This window comes from Schistocerca americana, chromosome 3 (assembly GCF_021461395.2).
Source record: "Schistocerca americana isolate TAMUIC-IGC-003095 chromosome 3, iqSchAmer2.1, whole genome shotgun sequence".
Taxonomy (NCBI): Eukaryota; Metazoa; Arthropoda; class Insecta; order Orthoptera; family Acrididae; genus Schistocerca; species Schistocerca americana.
This window is the reverse complement of record NC_060121.1, coordinates 649978438-649998505: the sequence shown is the minus strand read 5'-3', so window position 1 is coordinate 649998505 and position 20068 is coordinate 649978438. Positions and strand designations below refer to the sequence as shown.

The following is a 20068-nucleotide window of genomic DNA, read 5'->3' as shown; positions in this document are numbered from 1 at the left end:
TAGTTAAATCCGTCAAATCATTGTGCAGTTTCATAATTAGCAGGGGCAGATTTGCATTTTAATATCTGTGACGTGTAAAGTCATGTAGTCATCTGTCGTTAATTTCTTTCATATAGTCCTTGTAGGTTACTGACAGTACAGTTAGCCTTATGCCACTGAGCAGTGTGTCAGCAGTGCGAAAGTAGCAGCATTACTACATTTATAGGCAGTCTTGTATTTTAATAACCGATTAAATTTTGTGTCGGTTGTTTGTGCTCTCTGTAGATTAGTTCAGACATTCTTTGCACAACAGTATTTAGCATGGATAGGGACTGCGACTGCTGTGTTCAGATGCAGACTGAGTTGGCATCCCTTCGTTCCCAGCTTCAGGCAGTGTTGGCTTCGGTCACGCAGCTTGAGGCTGTTGCCAATGGGCATGCGTCACTGTGGGGGTCCGGATGGGGGTTCGTCGTGGACGGCCAGCTCATCCAGCGCATCCCCCACAATCAGACTATGGCTATGACTGCCCGGGATACTGCCCACATTGAGGCTGACCCCTCACCCGTGGTAGAGTGGGAGGTCATCTCGAGGTGTGGCAGGGGGCGAAAGACATTCCAGAGGGCTGGACGGAAGGCCTCTCCAGTTTGTCTGACAAACCGGTTTCAGGCTCTGTCTCCGGCTGATACTGATCTTCGGACGGACATGGCTGCTTGTCCAGTTCCAGAGGTTACCCCTCAGTCTGCAAGATCCAGGTGGTCGCAGAAGGTGGGCTTACTGGTAGTTGGGAGCTCCAACATCAGGTGCGTAACGGGGCCCCTTAGGGATATGGCTGCAAGGAAGGGGAAGAAAACCAATGTGCACTCCATGTGCATACCGGGGAAGAGTCTTCCAGATGTGGAAAGGGTCCTTCCGGATGACATGAAGGGTACAGGGTGCACCCATCTGCAGGTGGTTGCTCATGTTGGCACCAACGATGTGTGTCACTATGGATCGGAGGAAATCCTTTCTGGCTTCCAGCGGCTATCTGATTTGGTGAAGACTGCCAGTCTCGCTAGCAGGATGAAAGCAGAGCTCACCATCTGCAGCATCGTCGACAGGACTGACTGCTGACCTTTGGTACTGAGCCAAGTGGAGGGTCTGAATCAGAGGAGAGACGGTTCTGCGACCGTGTGGGCTGCAGATTCCTCGACTTGCACCACAGGGTGGCGGTGGCGTTTTGGGTTCCGCTGGATAGGTCAGGAGTCCACTACACACAGTAGGCGGCTACACGGGTAGCAGGGGTTGTGTGGCGTGGACTGGGCAGTTTTTCAGGTTAGATGGCCTCGGGCAAGTACAGAAAGGGCAACAGCCTCAAAGGGTGCGGGACAAAGTCAGGACATGCGGGGACCAAGCAGCAATTGGTATTGTAATGGTAAACTGTTGAAGCTGCGTTGGTAAAGTACCGGAACTTCAAGCGCTGATAGAAAGCACCGAAGCTGAAATCGTTATAGGTACGGAAAGCTGGCTGAAGCCAGAGATAAATTCTGCCGAAATATTTACAAAGGCACAGGCGGTGTTTAGAATGGATAGATTGCATGCAACCGGTGGTGGCGTGTTTGTCGCTGTTAGTAGTAGTTTATCCTATAGCGAAATATAAGTGGATAGTTCCTGTGAATTATTATGGGTGGAGGTTATACTCAACAACCGAGCTAGGTTAATAATTGGCTCCTTTTACCAACCTCCCAACTCAGCAGCATTAGTGGCAAAACAACTGAGAGAAAATCTGGAATACATTGCACATAAATTTCCTCAGTCTTAAGTAAAGATTCCAATTTACCAAATATATTCTGGGACACTCAGATGTTTAGGATGGGTGGTAGGGACAGAGCATCGAGTGACATTATACTGAGTGCACTATCCGAAAATTACCTCGAGCAATTACCCGAACTTTTCGACTCTGTAAGCACAGAACACGGAATCAGTGATCATAAGGCCGTTGCAGCATCCCCGAATATGGAAGTAAATAGGACTATAAAAAAAGGGAGGAAGTTTTACCTGTTTAGCAAGAGTAATAGGAGGCAGATTTCAGAGTGCCTAACAGATCAAAATGACAATTTCTGTTCCGACACTGACATTGTTGAGTGTTTATGGAAAAAGTTCAAGCCAATCGTAAAATGTGTTTTAGACAGGTACATGCTGAATAAAAGTGTGAGGGATGGGAAAACCCCCACCATGGTTCAACAACAAAGTTAGGAAACTACTGCGAAGTTCTCTTGCTTCACTGCAAATTTAAATGCAGCCGAACCATATGCGACTTGAACAGAAAAGGGGGGGGGGGGGGGGGTAATGACAGTGGTACGTAAAGTGCCCTCCACCACACACCGTTGGGTGGCTTGCAGAGTATAAATGTAGATGTAGATGTAGATTAACAACCCATAAATGACGTAGGCCACACAGCTGCGATTTGGTTAGACTAATGTTTACTCAGAAAGCAAACTAATAGTGAAAGTAGTCGTATTTAGAGTCATTGTCACACTTGAGCGCATATCCATTTGACACAATTTGATCATTCACAATCTCATTGTGAAAGACAAGTCCAATACTGCACCTCATTATCTATGCAAAAAGTTAGAGTTCGTACCAGGCGTGCGGCTGCTCACTGTTCAGAGACTAAGTCCTGCGATACCACACAATGTGAAATTTTCTAAGTCGTTTCACTTTCTAGATACCTAAAGACCGACCATCCACTTTTGCATCTCCACCAGCACCGTCCCTCTGCCGTCTCCGGCCGCGTCTCCCACGTGCTGAACATCGTCGCTCAACTGACTAGTGCAACCCCCTTCCCTGAAGCCGTCTGTCAGATTGGCTAAAGTTTATTATACATTACTTTACATTTTAACATATTTAAATAATCAAAGCTTGACCACTTTCACGTTCTAAATAAAATAACAATAGTATCCATTACATAATAAACTTTAAATTCTTTTAAACAAAAGCAATACAATTTCCTTCTTAGCTTTGAATGTCACGGCCAGTAGTATTGCACCAAAGTGCTTTCTGATAAATAAATAATGAACAAAAGTAACTATTATGCACTAAACTTTACAACAAATATTCTATTACCTAATGATTCAATAAGGTGTCATGCTGTCACCATTCAGTGTTTTTTGTGTGGTGGAAATGATGATCTGATCCTTAACAGAAAATACCAATAATTTAAATTTACTATATCTTTCAAACAAATAGTTACAGAGTTGATATTTACAACGTCTGTCATTTTAATGATGCCCTTCTATATGAAATGTCGATCATAAGATCGAACAAAGCGTTCAGATTTTAGCATCCAGGTCTTTGTTACAAAACTTGTTAATTTGACTTAAACAGTAAATCCTAAACTATTCTAGATATGATCGATATTCAAGTTTTATTGGGATTACCAAGAAAATTTATGGAGGATAGCAGATTAAAATTACTGTGGCTTGAGTCTTTGCTATGCTACAGAATTGAGTAGTTTCTGGTCAATCACAGGTCTGCCATATTTAACACTGCTACATCTCCTTGGCCTCAAAAGCCTTCTACTGGGTTTCCCTATGACATAGGTTCTCGTCCGTCTCACTTGCGGACTACAGTACTTAGGCCTCAATAGACAATAGACGCCTGTGAGTTTCCTCATCTCATGGTGAATCAACGCCCTTTGTGGCACGCGGTTCTGGACAACAGGGTTCGTTTCAAAATTCTTGTAGGCTAGCTCTTTCGGCCATCTATTTAAATGGAGCACAATGCTCATTAACTCACAACCCACACCACAAGCTGAGCAGTCTCATGCACTATTATTCATGCTATGAGAAAAACTGACACTAATTGTATCTGGCAGACTGCTGGAACTTGTGCATACAGTGACTTGCTTGGCTAACTTCAATGCTAAATAACTCAGGAATGGCGCAAGATACCAAATGTTTTTCTTAACATTTTTCAATTTTGGGGAAGGAGAAAATCCACAAGGAGTCAGATCAGGTGAATAGAGAGGGGAGGGGGGGGGGGGGGTGCTCTGGAATAATAGCAATGCTTTTTGAGGTCAAAAATTCTGTGGTGTAAAGTGGCTTTGTGACATGGGGCACTGTCGTGATGCATCACCCACTTGACTACAATGTCTGGTCTCAGTTGATTCACCCTTTTCCCGAGTGTTCAAGCACATCTTTGTAAAATACTTGGCAGTTTTCCATGGAGGAACAAATTTTTTATGCATGATACCCCTGCCATCAAAAAAGGCAATTCAGCATTGTTTTGATCTCTGATTTGCTCATTCAATCTTTTTTCAGTCAGGGAGATGTCTCATTGTGCCACTCCTCACTCTGACACTTTGTACCAGTAACATACTCAAAAATCCAAGATTCCTCAGCCGTGATCACGGTCATTAGCAACCCTCTGGAGAAGATCATTGCACTCATTCCTTCAAGTGTACTTCTTTTTCCACACAAACCTTTTGCATGTGAAAATCTTTGGTCAAAATTTGTTGTATGGTGAAAGTGTTTAACAGATCATCCCGTCATCCTTATTGTTAAACATCGGTATGACCTCACAAGAGCACATGCACATTCAATGTTTCCATCAGTTTTTGAAGTTGATGTGAGGTTCATCTTCAACATGTTCTCAGCTTTTCAAAAATGAATTATGCCAGTGAAAAACCTGTTCTCTTGATAGGGAATGGATCCATACGTCTGTTTCAACTATTCAAATGTCAAAATCGTGGATTCCCCAAGTTTAACACGAAACCTGATTGCGTAATGTTTCTCTGAAGTCTGCTGTTCCATTTTCGTAACACAACTTCACTAATAGCACTCTCAAAAATTATGTAATGGCTTAATGAAGCTGGAACTTGGACTGAGCATCTGAAAGGGATGAGCACACTGGGCTACACAAGTAGAACAGTACTGCATTGCCAGAATGCTCAATGTTGTCGGTCTCATTACTTTTCTCACATACCTCGTAGGTGTTTCAGTGCTCTACTAAAGTCTTCTTGCACTATCTTATCTGCCATATCATCTTCACCTAGGTCATTTCTCTTTCTTTAATACTGTCCTCAAGTTTGTTTCCCTTATATAGACCCTCTACATATTTCTTGCAGCTTTCAGCATTCTCTTCTTTGCTTAGTAGTCTGTATCATTGAGACGCAAAATCTGTAGTTCGTTGGCAATTTCTACTATTATTTGCAGACATAAAATAAAGTTAATATAACAGTAAATTTAAAAATGTTTCTTTACTTTTTCTTTATATTAGTTTACTGAAAAATTTCAGTCTTTTCATTGCATCACAGGCAATTTGAATACTGAAACCACTGAATCATCAACAGCACTCAAGATTAAAGAGATTTGGGCATACAAAACAAGTGGTTTGTCTGTCAGCAGGAGTCAGCTTGACAACAACAATCAATGATGGCTGAAAAATGCTCAATGTGGCCTCAAGTTTGTGGGTGTCTTGTTTAGTTACAATGCTGCTGTAGGAGAAGCATTACACTCTTCATTCAATTACATAGCAAATACATACAATGTGGTCCATAAATATGGATGCCAGCCTCTCATGTTAGCAATCTATTACCATAAACATAGAGACAACTGCGACATATCATATGTCTCCATAAATTGAACAGGCAAAGGAATGATTAGCAGTGAGGGTAAAAAAAGGTCAGAAATATACAAATAATCATATACAACATTTAAAATTACAAATTTATTTTGAAATTCTTATGCATTCATAATTGTTTGATTGGAAAAATTAGGAAGCCACTATTCTTCTTTGGTTTCCTTTTTAAGGGGTAGTATCTGGAACTTCAAGTCATTTCCTTTAAACCGTTTCTGAATAATACGACCTTCATTTTTCAGGTGGGCTGTAATCTCATCATAAATCTTTTCCTGTAAAGAAATGAACAATATGTCAAAAAAGGATAAATGAAACATGAGCTCCAAAAAAAAATTAAATTCAGTTAATGGAACAAAATAATTGAACAATGAAAACTGGAAGATCAGATAATTGGAATTAAACAATGGAAACTCCAAATCTGAATATCAACAATACAAGGAAACGATAAGGTTGCTACTTACCGTAAAGATGACACACTAAGTTGCAGGCAGGCACAACAAAAAGAGTTACACATTGGCTTTTGGCCAAAGCTCATACTTGTCCAAACTGCTGGAGATGGCTATTATGTAAGTGAGGTGTGCTTCCTTATGTGAATATATGTGTGTGTGGTTTCTTTCCTAAGGAATGCTTTGGCTGAAATCTATTGTGTAAGTGTCTTTTTGTTGTGGCTTAACACATCATCTCTACAATTAGAATTACAAAATAATAATTTCATGTTCTTTGCCAAACATATAAAGCATATTACATCACTTGTGAACAGATTAAAGGAAAAGATATGAAGAGTTCTTGATTACATGATTAGTCCAAAGGCAAAAAACGGGAGGGGGTATCATATTCAGTGACTTGAATTACAAAATAAAGGTGCACTGAAATTATACTGATAAGTAGAATCTTCATGATAATTTTCTTCTCCATTGTGAGTAGACTGAAATAAAATTGTTCTTGTATCATAAGGTAGGCCTATATAATTTTTTATAGACTTCATGTATCAGCAATTCAAAGGAAACAGGTCTTCCCTGGACAAAGAAATAAAGCACTTAGTAAATCAAGGAAGTGAGACAACTTATGTGGCTACAATGAAAGATGAGGTGGACTGGTACACATCTGCAAGCTTAGATTAGTAATTAACTTAGCTACTTGTGTAATCCTTCTTTTAGGCAAGTATTTTCCCAGATGATCTTAAATATTATTCACACTGCTTTACAAAAAAGAGGATGCACATGAAGTTCTCAAGACCAATGTTAATTGTATCTTCCTGTCAGATTACAACTGTGTGTCGGATCAAGACTCAAACCCAGGAAATTTGCCTTTCTTGGTCAAGTGCTCTATCCAAGCATGTCTCATGACCCACCCTCACAACTTTAATTCAACCAGTACATGCTCATCCAAACTTCACAAAAGTTTCCTGCACACTTGAGGGACTATTTATGCCAAACAAGAACATCGCCTTAATGCTTTCCACATGCGGTGCCTGAGATCCATCCTCGGAGTAACGTGGAAGGACCGAGTGACCAGCGAAGCAGTGCTATCTAAAACTAACTGCAACAGTATTTCAGCTATTTTGAAACAGAGACGACTCCGCTGGCTGGGACACGTCCACCATATGGATCCTGACAGATTACCACATGAGGTGATGCTTGGAGAGATCTCTATAGCCAAAAGACTTGTAGGATGTCCTGTATTGAGGTTCAAGGACTCCTGTAAACGAGATATGGAGAGCTTTGAAATTGACACAAACAGATGGGAGGCACGGGCTAGCATGAGACCACAGTGGCGCGATGATATATCATCTGGAATGTCGAAGCATGATGAAGGCTTGTTAGACAGATTAAGGCAGAAAAAGCTTCGGAATGCTACCACTGCTCCTTCCTCAGCAGCCAGATACACTTGTGACAATTGTGGCAACAGATGCCATGCTGCCATTGTCTTGACAAGTCATATCAAAAAATGCAACCCATAAACACACAGACACTGCAACAATCATCTACGAAGATGCAATGATCACTTTCAAGTCCTGGTCTGACAAACACTTGTAACCTGCCAGGACATTTCAAATCAGTGCACACTGTACTTATCATCATCATCAGCAGCAGCAGCATCTTGGAGTTTCCAGCCTCTGGCTGGGTCTGTTTGGAAGATAAGCCTCTCCATCGTCTTCTGTCTTGCCATCATCTCTCCATCTTCACCTTGGTCCAGTCTTCTCCTTTCTTCTGGACGCATTCCTCTACTCCTTTCAGCCGTCAGTCTCTCAGTCTTCCTCTTGGTCTCTTTCCTTTCAGTTTCATCTCATGTATCCTCCTGGGTATCTTCTTCTCCTCCATTTGCATAACATGCTCACACTATCTCAGCCTTGATTTCTCTATCTCCTACTGTAATGGTTCCACCTTCATTAACTTTGATCCTCTCATTTCTTAACCTATCTGTCTTTGTCACTCCAGTACTGTTCCTCAAGAACTTCATCTCACTAGCTTATACTTTGCTTTCCTCTCTTCCTTTCATAAACCAGGTTTCGGATGCACATGTCAGGAACAGGACACAGTATGACTAGTATATAAGGTTTTTACTGATTTGGGGTCATCCTTGCTCCATATCAGGCTCCTGACACTCTTCCAAAATACTTCTGCTTTTCTCCCCTGCTCGTTTATTTCTCTGTCATTTTTCCCATCTTTCTGTATCAGGCTTCCTAGGTACTTGACACTCTCCACTTTCCTAAACTGTTCCCCACCAATTGATGGGTAGTACAGTGCACACTGTACTACAGGGTGAAAATTCATTCTGGAAACAACCCATCATACTGTGTTTAAGACATGTTAGTGCAGCATCCTTTCTTCCAAAGTTGCTAGTCCTGCAAGGTATGCACAAGAACTTCATGAAATTTGGAAAGTAGAAGACTAGATACTGGCCAAAACAAAGACATGAGGACAGGTCATGAATCATTATTGGATAGAGTACTCACCCACAAAAGACACAATTCCCAGGTTCGAGTAACGATCCGGCAAACAGTTTTAACCTCCAAAGTACTTTCTAATCAGTGCACACTCCACTGCAGAAAGAAAATTCATTCTGAAAACAATTCCCTAGTCTGTGGGGAAGCCATGTCTCTGCAATATCCCTTCTTACAGGAGTGATAGTCCTGAAAAGTATGTAAGAAAACTTCTGTGAAGTTTGGGAGGTAAAAATGGAAATGTCGTGTGGCTAGGGCCTCCCGTCGGGTAGACCGTTCGCCTGGTGCAGGTCTTTCGATTTGACGCCACTTCGGCAACCTGCGCGTCGATGGGGATGAAATGATGATGATTAGGACAACACAACACCCAGTCCCTGAGCGGAGAAAATCTCCGACCCAGCCGGGAATCGAACCCGGGCCCTTAGGATTGACAGTCTGTCACGCTGACCACTCAGCTACCGGGGCGGACAGTTTGGGAGGTAAGAGACAGGGTACTGGGTGAAGTAAAGATGTGAAGACTGATGGTGAATCAATCTCAGAAAGAGCACTTGCAAGGAGGTCTCAGATTTGAGTAACAGGCCAGCACACAGTTTTAATCTGCCAGGAAGTCCAAATCAAACAATAGAAACTCCAGGATGAAATGTGATATTATGAAAAGGAAAGTTGCCACTCATCATATAGCGGAGATGCTGAGACACAGATAGGCACAACAAAAAGACCACGCACGCAAATGCAGCTCACACACAAGACTGCAGTCTCAGGCAACTGAAGCCACACAGCATCTCCATTCTATAGAAAGTCCAGATCAGCGCACGCTCTGCTGCAGATCAAAAATTCATCCTGGCATTGTTAGTTGTCTTAAAACTGTTCAAAAAGGCACTGCACACAATATAAACTGCAACTGAAGTTTTTCATAGTGGTAACTGTTAAAATAAACCTCTTTATAATGTAAAACCAAAAATTTTTGAGAAATTATTAGTACAAAGCATTTTTGCTGTAAGTTGAGCTTCCCATGAAGACTAATCCATATTAAAGGTGCTCTCTCTAGCACTGTTCCAATGCTAGTGTGCTGTTTCAAGCTGTACTCAAGAGAACACTGCTGCCTCTATTGAAGTTCCTATGCAGAGATGCATCTCGTCTCCTCTTGGATGAGTGAAATCCAGTAGCGCGAAGCATTTAGTTTCATTTTAGGACTGTACCATGCAGCATTCAATATCAGTGCACATGCCCCCTCCCACCACCTTATTCACAAAGCGTATAGTAACCAACAAGGACTCTGAGCTCAAGATTTTCTTTGACTGGGCATAATTTATGGTATATGTTTACATAGAGACACATTAGGGCTGATACAATTTTATGTTGTGTGGGACATTTGACAGTAAACAGACAAATTGTCTAGTTTACTAATCATGAATAGAATCAAGGTGTCACCAACCATAACATCCCCATTCAATAGACAAATCATTACCAATAATGTTATATGTCCACACTTCACGAGACACTGTCAACTAGTATCACATCTTTCTCTTTATCTGATTAATAAATGAACAAGAACTTGCTTGCAACAATGTTCCATTTCTGCAGGTTTTGACACCACTTTGCTCAATTGCAATGGATTGAATTACCCTGCAGAAGTGTGATACTGAGGCAGTGGCCAACCAGCATCAGCATTGATTACCCTCAATTATGTGCTTAACAATAACCTGTTGGTCTGAAGATGTGGTTAACAAAAATTCAATGTACAATATATATAGTCATATTCAATCTTTTATTCAATGGGAGGGATGATACAATGCTGAAAGTTGTGTGCTCCAGTTTTAAGAATTTTTAAGCATACACTGTGTGTGTGTGTGTGTGTGTGTGTGTGTGTGTTAAAAAAAAAGGAGAGAGGGTGAGAGACAGGGAGAGGGGGGAGGGGGGAAGAACTGACGTTTACAATCAACAGTTATACTGACAGACAAAAAATCATAACACCAAGAAGGAGTTATGAGACACAAAGAAAAGTTGTTAGGTGTGTTTCTCCATCTGAATGATGGTGCCTACTAAAATTTCATGCTAGTCACATAAGAGTGGTGCTAGCCTTACCAATATGAGATGAAAATCCAGTTTGCCATAAATACACACTGTAACAGTCATGAATGCAAGTAACTTTTGAGATTAGGTTTGATGAGTTGATGTTAGTCAAGTATATCTTTAGGGTAACAAAGACGCCATTATCAACCCCTAACTGAGTTTGAATGAAGTTGTATAGTAGGGCTATAAGAAGCTGGATATTCCTTCTTTGATATTGCAGAAAGACTTGACAGGAATTTAGCTACTGTACATGATTGCTGGCAGTGGTGGTTACGAGAATGTACGGTCGCAAGAAGACTGGGCTCCAGATGGCGACGTGGAACTACTGAGAGGAAAGACCATCATGTTCAGCTTATGGCTCTGATGCATCACACTGCATTTGCTGCAGCAATTTGAGCAGCAGCTGGCACCACAGTGACAAAACGAAGTGTTACAAATCAGTTACTTTAAGGATGGCTTCGAGTCAGACGCCCTGTAGTGTGTATTACAGTGATCGCAAACCACCCCCACGTGCAACTTCAGTGGTGTCAAGCAAGAGCTAATTGGAGGGCAGGTTGGAGGTCACCTGTGTTTTCTGATGAAAGCTGGTTCTGCACTCAGTGCCAGTGATGGCCATTTGCTTGTTAGAAGGAGACCAGCTGAGGGTCTGCAACCAGCCTGTCTATTTGCTACGCACATTGGACCTACATCCGGAGTTATGGTCTGCGATGCAATTTTGTATGACAGCAGGTTGTCCCACACACCCTGACGCAAATTTGTATGTCAGTTTGGTGATTCAACCTGTTGTGCTGCCATTAACAGACAGGATTCCGACAAGATAACACTCACACACATACCACTGTCATAACCCAACATGCTCTGCAACTTGTTGCCTTGGCCTGCACGATCAACAGATCTGTCTGCAATTGAGCACATATGGCATATCTGCGGACAACAGCTCAAGTGTCATCCACAGCCTGCAATAACTATCTGGTATTGACTGACCAAGAGCAACAGACATGGAACTCCATCCCACAAACTGACATTCGGCACCTGTACAACACAATGCATGCACATTTGCATGCTCACATTCAACATTCTGGTGGTTGCACCAGTTATTAATGTACCAGAATTTCACATTTGCAATTGTTTGTGTCACGCTTACAATAACATGTGATCTTGCAATGTTAATCGTTTAAATATATTACCTAGAGAAATGAATTCCCAAAATTTCATTACTCTGCATTAATTACTTTTTGGTACTGTGGTTTTTTTCCGTAACTTTTTTTTTTTTTTTTTTTTTTTTTTTTTTTGTTTATCAATAGGAATGAACTAATTTCTTTTGTAACATCAAACATCTAATTACAACTTTTCCAAAAGGTATACTGAAATTTTGGGTAACAGGTAAGACTTTGGGGTGACAAGGATAGTCAGATCACATTATCTTAAAGTTCAAGCATAAAGGTTTGTCACAAAATAAATATTTTAAATCAGTGTTACAATGCTGTTGAAAGTATGTGATTTTCAGTAGTTAATATTATAATGAATCAATCGTTTGAATACATTTTCTTTGTTTAGGTGTCATCATCCCCAGTTACATTTTTTGTGAATATGTGTGGTTAGTGAGCCATTATGACAAGTTCTATGCATGATGAGAATAAATGGCAGATGCATTCAATTTGAACTTTGACTTCAGTGTGTGATTTAGAACCCCATATCTTGGATTTGTTTCTGCCATGCATATTCTTGAGACCGATAAAAAGAGATTTTGGCCTGTATTATAAGACTAGAGTTGCAGCAAATAAACCAGGCAGGTAAGTGTGAATTGTAGAGCAGCCATATAGGTGTACTCATTTTACATTTTCAAAAAGTTAATCTGCTGACAAATGTTGATGACTTATGCAATTGTAGGTGGAAAGTAATGGCAGTTACATACACAAGTGTAAATATTTCATCACATTATGTGAAACATAAAAAGGAAATAATGGTGTTCATATATTGTTCTTTTTTCTAAATTTTTCATTTAACTTAACTGTTCTTTATCTTCTACATATAAATTTATGATTTTGTTTCCCCAAACTGTAACAGGAAGTGTTGCTAATGCATCTATAACATCTGGTCTCCACTATATGAGAAAGTGATCAAAAGTTGGTAAAATCCTTCAGTCTCAGGTTAGCTTCTCTCCTTTCCCAGTACCAACACATATTTGAAGCAAATGTTTAATTGCAGCTGACAGCAGCCAAATGAGGTATCAACTTCTGGAGAAGGCCACGTAAAAACACACAATAATCATGATAATGGAATATTGTGTGGTAACATATTACGATTAAGACATTCCATAGAGCTAAGAGTTACAAATAAATTATTACTTGCTACGCTTTTGAAGTGTCATATCATTCCTCTTGAGAGTAATAATGTTGCACTGTTAGTTTGTTGCTTTTAGAGTTGCCAGAAGAAAGAGGGATATTTGTATGATAAAGACGGAAGGAAAGTACGGAAAGTACACCCAAGATTTGAAAGTCGTGTAAACGTATAAACAGTACCACAAAGAGGGAAAATGTGGATGGCAGCAGAAAATAAAGAAAGGACAGATTAGATTAGATTAAGTTTTAATGCCATAGACACAGAAATGAGATGATCCTCGTGGGTGTGGAACAAGTCAGAAAGTATAGCATAAAAGACATAAAACAAATGACTATAATACTCACTACCCCGAGAAAATGTGTGTTCCCACATATTGGACCCCTTTTTGTACCAAGGTAAGTGATTTTAGGTCTTATAGACTGTTCTTATTTCTAGTACGGATACTACAAATTGAGCTGTTGGTTGGAAACAGAGCTATATTACTCGCAACAAATTTCATTAAGGAATAAATATACTGAGAAGCAGTCATTAGAATACAAAGTTCCTTGAACAGGTTTCTACATGACATTCTCGAATTTATACCATAAATGAGTCTCATTACACTCTTTCGCATGCTAAAAACGTTTGCTCAGTTTGACAAGTTACCCCAGAATATGATCCCGTATGACATAACAGAATGAAAATAAGCAAAGTAATGAAAATAAGCAAAGTACACAAGTTTTTTTGTATTTACATCTTTTACATCTGATATCTTTCTCACAGCAAATACATACTTGTTTACACGCTTCAGCAATTCTGAGCAATTATTGAGGAATACCATATGTAATTAACTCCCAATCAGATGAAGACTGACTGCTTATTGTACAGATATTTTGTAACAACATCCTTTGTTTCCTGTTAGCTACATAAGACTCGAACCATTTCGCAGAACTGCCAGTGACACGATAATGTTTTAATCTACTTAAGAGAATGCTTTGATTCACACAGGAGAAAGAAAATAATGAGAAAAAGGGTTTATAAAACAAAACAGAGATTAAGTAAATAAACATACATTTATAATTCTTGCAAAATCAAGAAAAATTCTCTCTGGCACCAATAACAGAAATGATGTCAATGACAAAATTATTTTGGGTGCTCAAGTGCTCAGCATTTAGCACCCATGCTACACAGCCCAAGACAAGTGTAGTTAAAACTATAAAAAAAAAGTAATTTTTTCAAGAAATTATTATGTAATTCATGTCACTACAACAAACACACACACACAACACACAAAAATAAACCTTGGACCATGTCACGCCTTAAAACATCAGAAGTGAAGAGGATAAGTACATAGCGAAAGAACTATGATACTATATCAGATACATGCGATTAGAGAAACACTACAAAACTCCCAGAGCCATTCGGCAACAAACTAAAAGCTCCAACCTAACAGATTTAGTTTTTATAACTCAATACACCATTACAGAAGCGTCCAATTCCACCCATCTGCTTTGACCCATGATGTCATCAGCATGGCGGAAATGGCTACTTCCAGCATTATACAAAATGATGACGACACACACACACACACACACACACACACACACACACACACACACACACACACACACACACACACACAAATGAATTAAAATGACACAATAACATCTCCCTCCAAAAATGAAATGAAACATATGGAACAACCATGGAAAATTGAGAGTTAAGGGTGGAGATAAGATAAATATACAATCATAAATGAACACTGCACCATCCCACAACAAATAATATAACAAAAATTTAATTTACAGCATTCCACTACACTAGCAAGACCACAGGAATTGGACACTTCCCCTGGCCTGTATAGCAGCTATCGATACCAAAAAACAAACACCTACAACTCCGAAAAGTGAAACCAAAACCCCAACATCTCAAAAACCCAAATACCCCATATTCACTACACCAATTAAAACACAACCAACCTATCATAAATACACAACACACAGAACATCACAATTACAACAGAAATACTTACCAACAAAAGCCTCTGGCAATACCACCTACAATGGCCACCATACACACACACACACACACACACACACACACACACACACACAATGCACACACGCACTTGTGTGGCGTGCCACATATACATATCCTGAGTCTGAGCTGCCAGAACTCTCATCAACCTCATGTTGTTTCCACAAACATGACACTTAACATATTTAGCAATAAGACCAAACATCTGCAGAAACTGTATACGGACATCAAATCATCACCCATCTCAGAACATAATGATACATTCATGAACTTCACTGTCATATCCATACCTAACAAAAAATAAATTTAAAAAATTAGACTTCTTTCTGCACAACAAACACAAAACTAATCAGATCTAACAAAAATGCCAAACACATAAACAAAAAAAACCTTAACAACTCACTGAAAACACTACCACAATCCACATTACCACACCAACTACCTAAATTCAAAACCACATTAGCATGAGAACAATCAAAACTCAAATGAATCCAATAACACATGTTAAACTCAGCACATCCACATCCAGCACCTGAGGACACCATCAATTACAACACATCTGCAAACACAATCAACTCAAAAACTCTGTGCCGTAGTGATGCCACACGCCACAACACTATTACATCATGAGTTAAAGCAGACAGGTGGAATCGACACTTCCGTTGACCCCATGATACTCATCAAATTGCTTTAAGACAAACCATCCTTTCTATAACTGAAGGTGTTATGAATTTCTGTAACCAACCAAAATTCTCCACGTCATTTAGCATTATGGATTTAGTTAACTTGAGAGGAAACACCTTTTTCTGGCAAATGCATCTCATTTCACAAGCACTGAATAGATTTTGGCGAGTAATACACTACAGGTACAATGATAACTTCCCAAGGGATCTCTCCCTTCAGGGAAAGACTTAAGATTCCTGTTACTATTGGGCAGTTAATTTTAACCATATGCTGTCAGTTCAGGTACCTAAAATCCTCTCCATAGAATGGGTGTTTTTGCTCTCAAATTTATTTATTTATTCACACGTCAAGTTCCGTAGGACCAAATTGAGGAGCAAATTTCCACAGTCATGGAGCAAGTCAGTACATGAAGTTACAGCATAAAAGCAATAACAGATAAAAGTAAAATGTTTATGAAGCCGAAAAAATTCAAGCCATAAGTTTAAGTAAACACAGTCAACAATATAACAAGAATCAACTTAATTTTTCAAGGAACTCCTCGACAGAATAGAAGGAGTTACCCATGAGGAAACTCTTCAGTTTCGATTTAAAAGTGCATGATTACTGCTAAGATTTTTGAATTTGAGTGGTAGCTTATTGGAAAAGGATACAGCAGTATACTGCACACCTTTCTGCACAAGAGTTAAGGAAGTCCGATCGAAATGCAGGTTTGATTTCTGCCAAGTATTAACTGAGTGTAAGTTGCTTCTTCTTGGAAATAAGCTAATACTGTTAACAAGAAATGACAGTAAGGAATTTATATATTGAGAGGCAAATGTCAAAATACCCAGACTCGTGAACAGGGGTTAACAAGAGGTTTGTGAACTTACACCACTCATTGCCCGAACCTCTCATTTCTGAGCCAAAAATATCCTCTTAGAATAGCAAGAGTTACCTCAAAATATTGTACCATATGACATAAACGAATGAAAATAAGCAAAGTAGACTAATTTTAGTATCAAATGATCACTCACTTCACATACCATTCCAACAGTACAAATGGCAGCATTAAATCTTTGAACAAGATCCTGAATGTGGGCTTCCCATGGCAGTTTACTGTCTATCTGAACATCTAGAAATCTGAACTGTTCAGTTTCACTAATCGTATGCCCATTCGGCGAAATTAAAACATCAGGTCTGGTTGAATTGTGACTTAGAAACTGTAAAAACTGAGTCATACTGTGATTTAGCATTAGTTTATTTTGTGCAAGCCATAAGCTTAGGCTATTTGAAACCAAGCCAATGTTCCACACAACATCCCTTACTACCAAGGTACTGTCATCAGCAAACAGAAATACTTTAGAGTTACCCGTAATACTAGAGGGCATATCATTTATATAAATAAGGAACAGGAGTGATCCCAACACTGATCCCTGGGGCATCCCCCCCCCCCCCCTCTCTCCCCCATTTGACTATACACCACTCAGACTCCACATCACAGCCATTCTCAACATTGTGAATAATGTTAATTTGCTCTCTGTTGCTAAAGTAAGAGATGAATCAATTGAGAGCTACTCCCTGCATTCCGTAATGGTTCAACTTCTGGAGCAATATTTTATGATCAACACAATCAAATACCTTAGTTAAATCAAAAAATATGCCTAGCTTTCAAAACCTTTTGTTTAACCCATCCGGTACCTTACAGAGAAAAGAGAATATAGCATTTTCAGTTGTTAAATGACTTCTAAAGCCGAACTGTACATCTGATAGAAAATCGTGAGGTATAAAATGATCAATTATCCTTTCATACGCAGCCTTTTCAGTAACTTTAGCAAACACTGATGGCATAGAAATCGGTCTAAAATTGTCTACATTATCTCTTTCACCCTCTTTATATTGCAACTTTACTACTGAGTACTTTAATCGTTCAGGAAACTGACCATTCCTATAGGAAAATCACAAATATGGCTAAATACAGAGCTAACATGTGCAGCACAGTACTTTAATATTCTGCTAGGCACTTCATCATACCCTTGAGAATCCTCAGTCTTCAGTGATTTAATTACTGACTCAATCTCCCCCTTGTCTGTATCACAGAGAAGTATTTCAGACATCAATCTCAGAAAGTCATCTGCCAAGAAAGTTATATGATTCCTTGTAGAAACTAAATTTTTATTTAATTTACGAGCAATGTTCGGAAAATAATTGTTAAATAATGCACATATATCTGATTTATCAGTAATAGAAATATTTTTACTATGAACTGACATTATATCATTGACCTTCTGTTGCTGAGCAGACACTTCCTTCACAACTGACCATATGGTTTTAATTTTATCCTGTGAATTAGCTATTCTATTTGCATAGCACATCTCTTTGCCTTCCTAATAACATTTTAAGCAACTTACAATACTGTTTGTAATGGGCTACTGTAGCTTGATTGTGACAACTTCTAAAATTTTGATATAATTCCCACTTTGTTCCACATGATATCCTTATCCCACTAGTCAGCCACCCGGGTTGCCTTTTATTGCTAGTACCCCATTTAGAACATTCTAATGGAAAGCAACTCTCAAAGAGCATGAGAAATGTGTCAAGGAAAGCATTATATTAGTCATCTACGTTATCGGCACTATAAACATCCTGGCACTCTTGTTCCTTGAAAAGGTTTAAAAAACTCTCTATTGCTGTTGGATTAACTTTCCTACACAGTTTGTAATTATATGTGACATTTTTTGATTACAAAAGCCTTTTAGTGTTAAATTTGTGCATCTACGTCTGAAAGGCCATTCACTCTTTTACTAACAAAATGCCCATCTAGTAATGAAGAATGAATAACAATATTGTCTATGGCTGTGCTACTGTTTCCCTGCACCCTAGCTGGAAAAAAACAGTCTGCATCAGATCGTATGAATTTAGGAGATCTACCAACATGCTTTTTCTTGCACCATCATATACAAAATTTATAATGAAGTCGCCACATATAACTAATTTCTGGTACTTCCTATAAAGTGAATCAAGAACACTCTCTAGCTTGAGCAGAAATGCTCTGAAGTCAGAGTTAGGGGACCTATAAACAAGAACAATTAGAAATTTAATTACACTAAATTCAACTGCCCCTGCACAACATTCAAATATCTGCTCAATGCAGTGTCATGATACATCTGTGGACTCAAATGCAATACTGTTTTTTACGTACATAGCCACTCCCCCCACCCCGCAAGGAACTCCTTGAGAAACAGCCAGCTAATCTGTATCCTAGTAAAGGAAGCCTCTGAATTGTCAAATTATTTAAGTGGTGCTCCGATATGCCAATAATTTCAGAGTCAACATCTATAAGCAGTTCACTAACTTTATCTCTAATACCTCTTATATTTTAATGAAATGTGCTAACTCCTTCTCTACTTGGAAACATGATGTCCTCTCAAGGTGAGCCCTTATTAGAGGGACTTCCTTTAAGCAGGTATACCTATCAGCTGACTTCAATCTAAAAAAGGTGAAGCTCTAACACCAACTACTACAGGAATTTTTCCATAGAGTGATCCCACCACCACCCACTACACTGTCACCTATATAAGCTTTGCCAGCCTCCCCTTCCTACAGCTATTGAGGTGCAGGCCATGCGTGGCGAAACCCGATCTACTGATAGACCCAACTGGCACCACTGAAATGTGACCCATGCCCTCTGCTATCAGAACCCTCTCCAGCCCCACGTTAATGTGCCTAACAACCGCGCATTAAGATGAGGCCGACCATGATGCTGAAAGAGCTGCACGAAATGCAAATTAGTTTCACCAGTTTGAATAGTTATATTTAGCAGGTCACCACCTACAGTATATCCGTGTCCCTATCAAGACTGTTCCCTGCTCCACCCACTATCACTACCTGATTCTCCTGTCAGTCAGCTAAGCCAACCCTGCACTAGGCTTCACAATGCTGGTAACTTGGTACTCACTCCCTAACACTTCCTGCAACTGCTGGCCCACACATCTACCGTGCAAACTACCTAGCAGCACAACCTCCTTCTTTCTGTTAGACTTTGCAACTGACCTAGGCCTCCTAACTGCTGAGGACTGCTGCATGTTCCCTACATCTACAGCTGCAAGAGGTTCCTCTCCACTCAACTCTGACAGTTGGTCAAATCTATTGCATATATACAAAGTATGACTGTCTGAATACCTCCTCCTCATAGCCGCCTTCTTGCCAACTGCCAGTTCCCATTCCCCACCACCCTTCACCATCCTCAACCTATCTAGTTCCTCCTTTGTGCGTTGTAACTGCACCTGAAGGACACAGATCTTATGCTCCTGATCCTCTGTCAACTTATTTCTACTAAGATTCTGCATTCCCAGGAGAGGATGTCGCTAGAATGCCCACTGGCTTCGCCACTGTATTCCCCAATGAAACTACTATGAACAAATACCACACCGTAAC

The 20068-nt window shown here is 39.8% G+C and overlaps 1 protein-coding gene across 1 annotated transcript in view; it reads right to left on the bottom strand.

Annotated features, from left to right (window-relative positions):
• Positions 1-5663: 5663 nt before the first annotated feature.
• LOC124607015 (translation initiation factor IF-3, mitochondrial) overlaps positions 5664-20068 on the bottom strand; it is a 28174-nt gene continuing 13769 nt past the window's right edge. Inside the window, exon 2 of the mRNA XM_047139174.1 lies at positions 5664-5867. Coding sequence (XP_046995130.1) covers positions 5742-5867 — 126 coding nt within the window. The 3' untranslated portion in view covers positions 5664-5741. The remainder of the gene's footprint in view (positions 5868-20068) is intronic.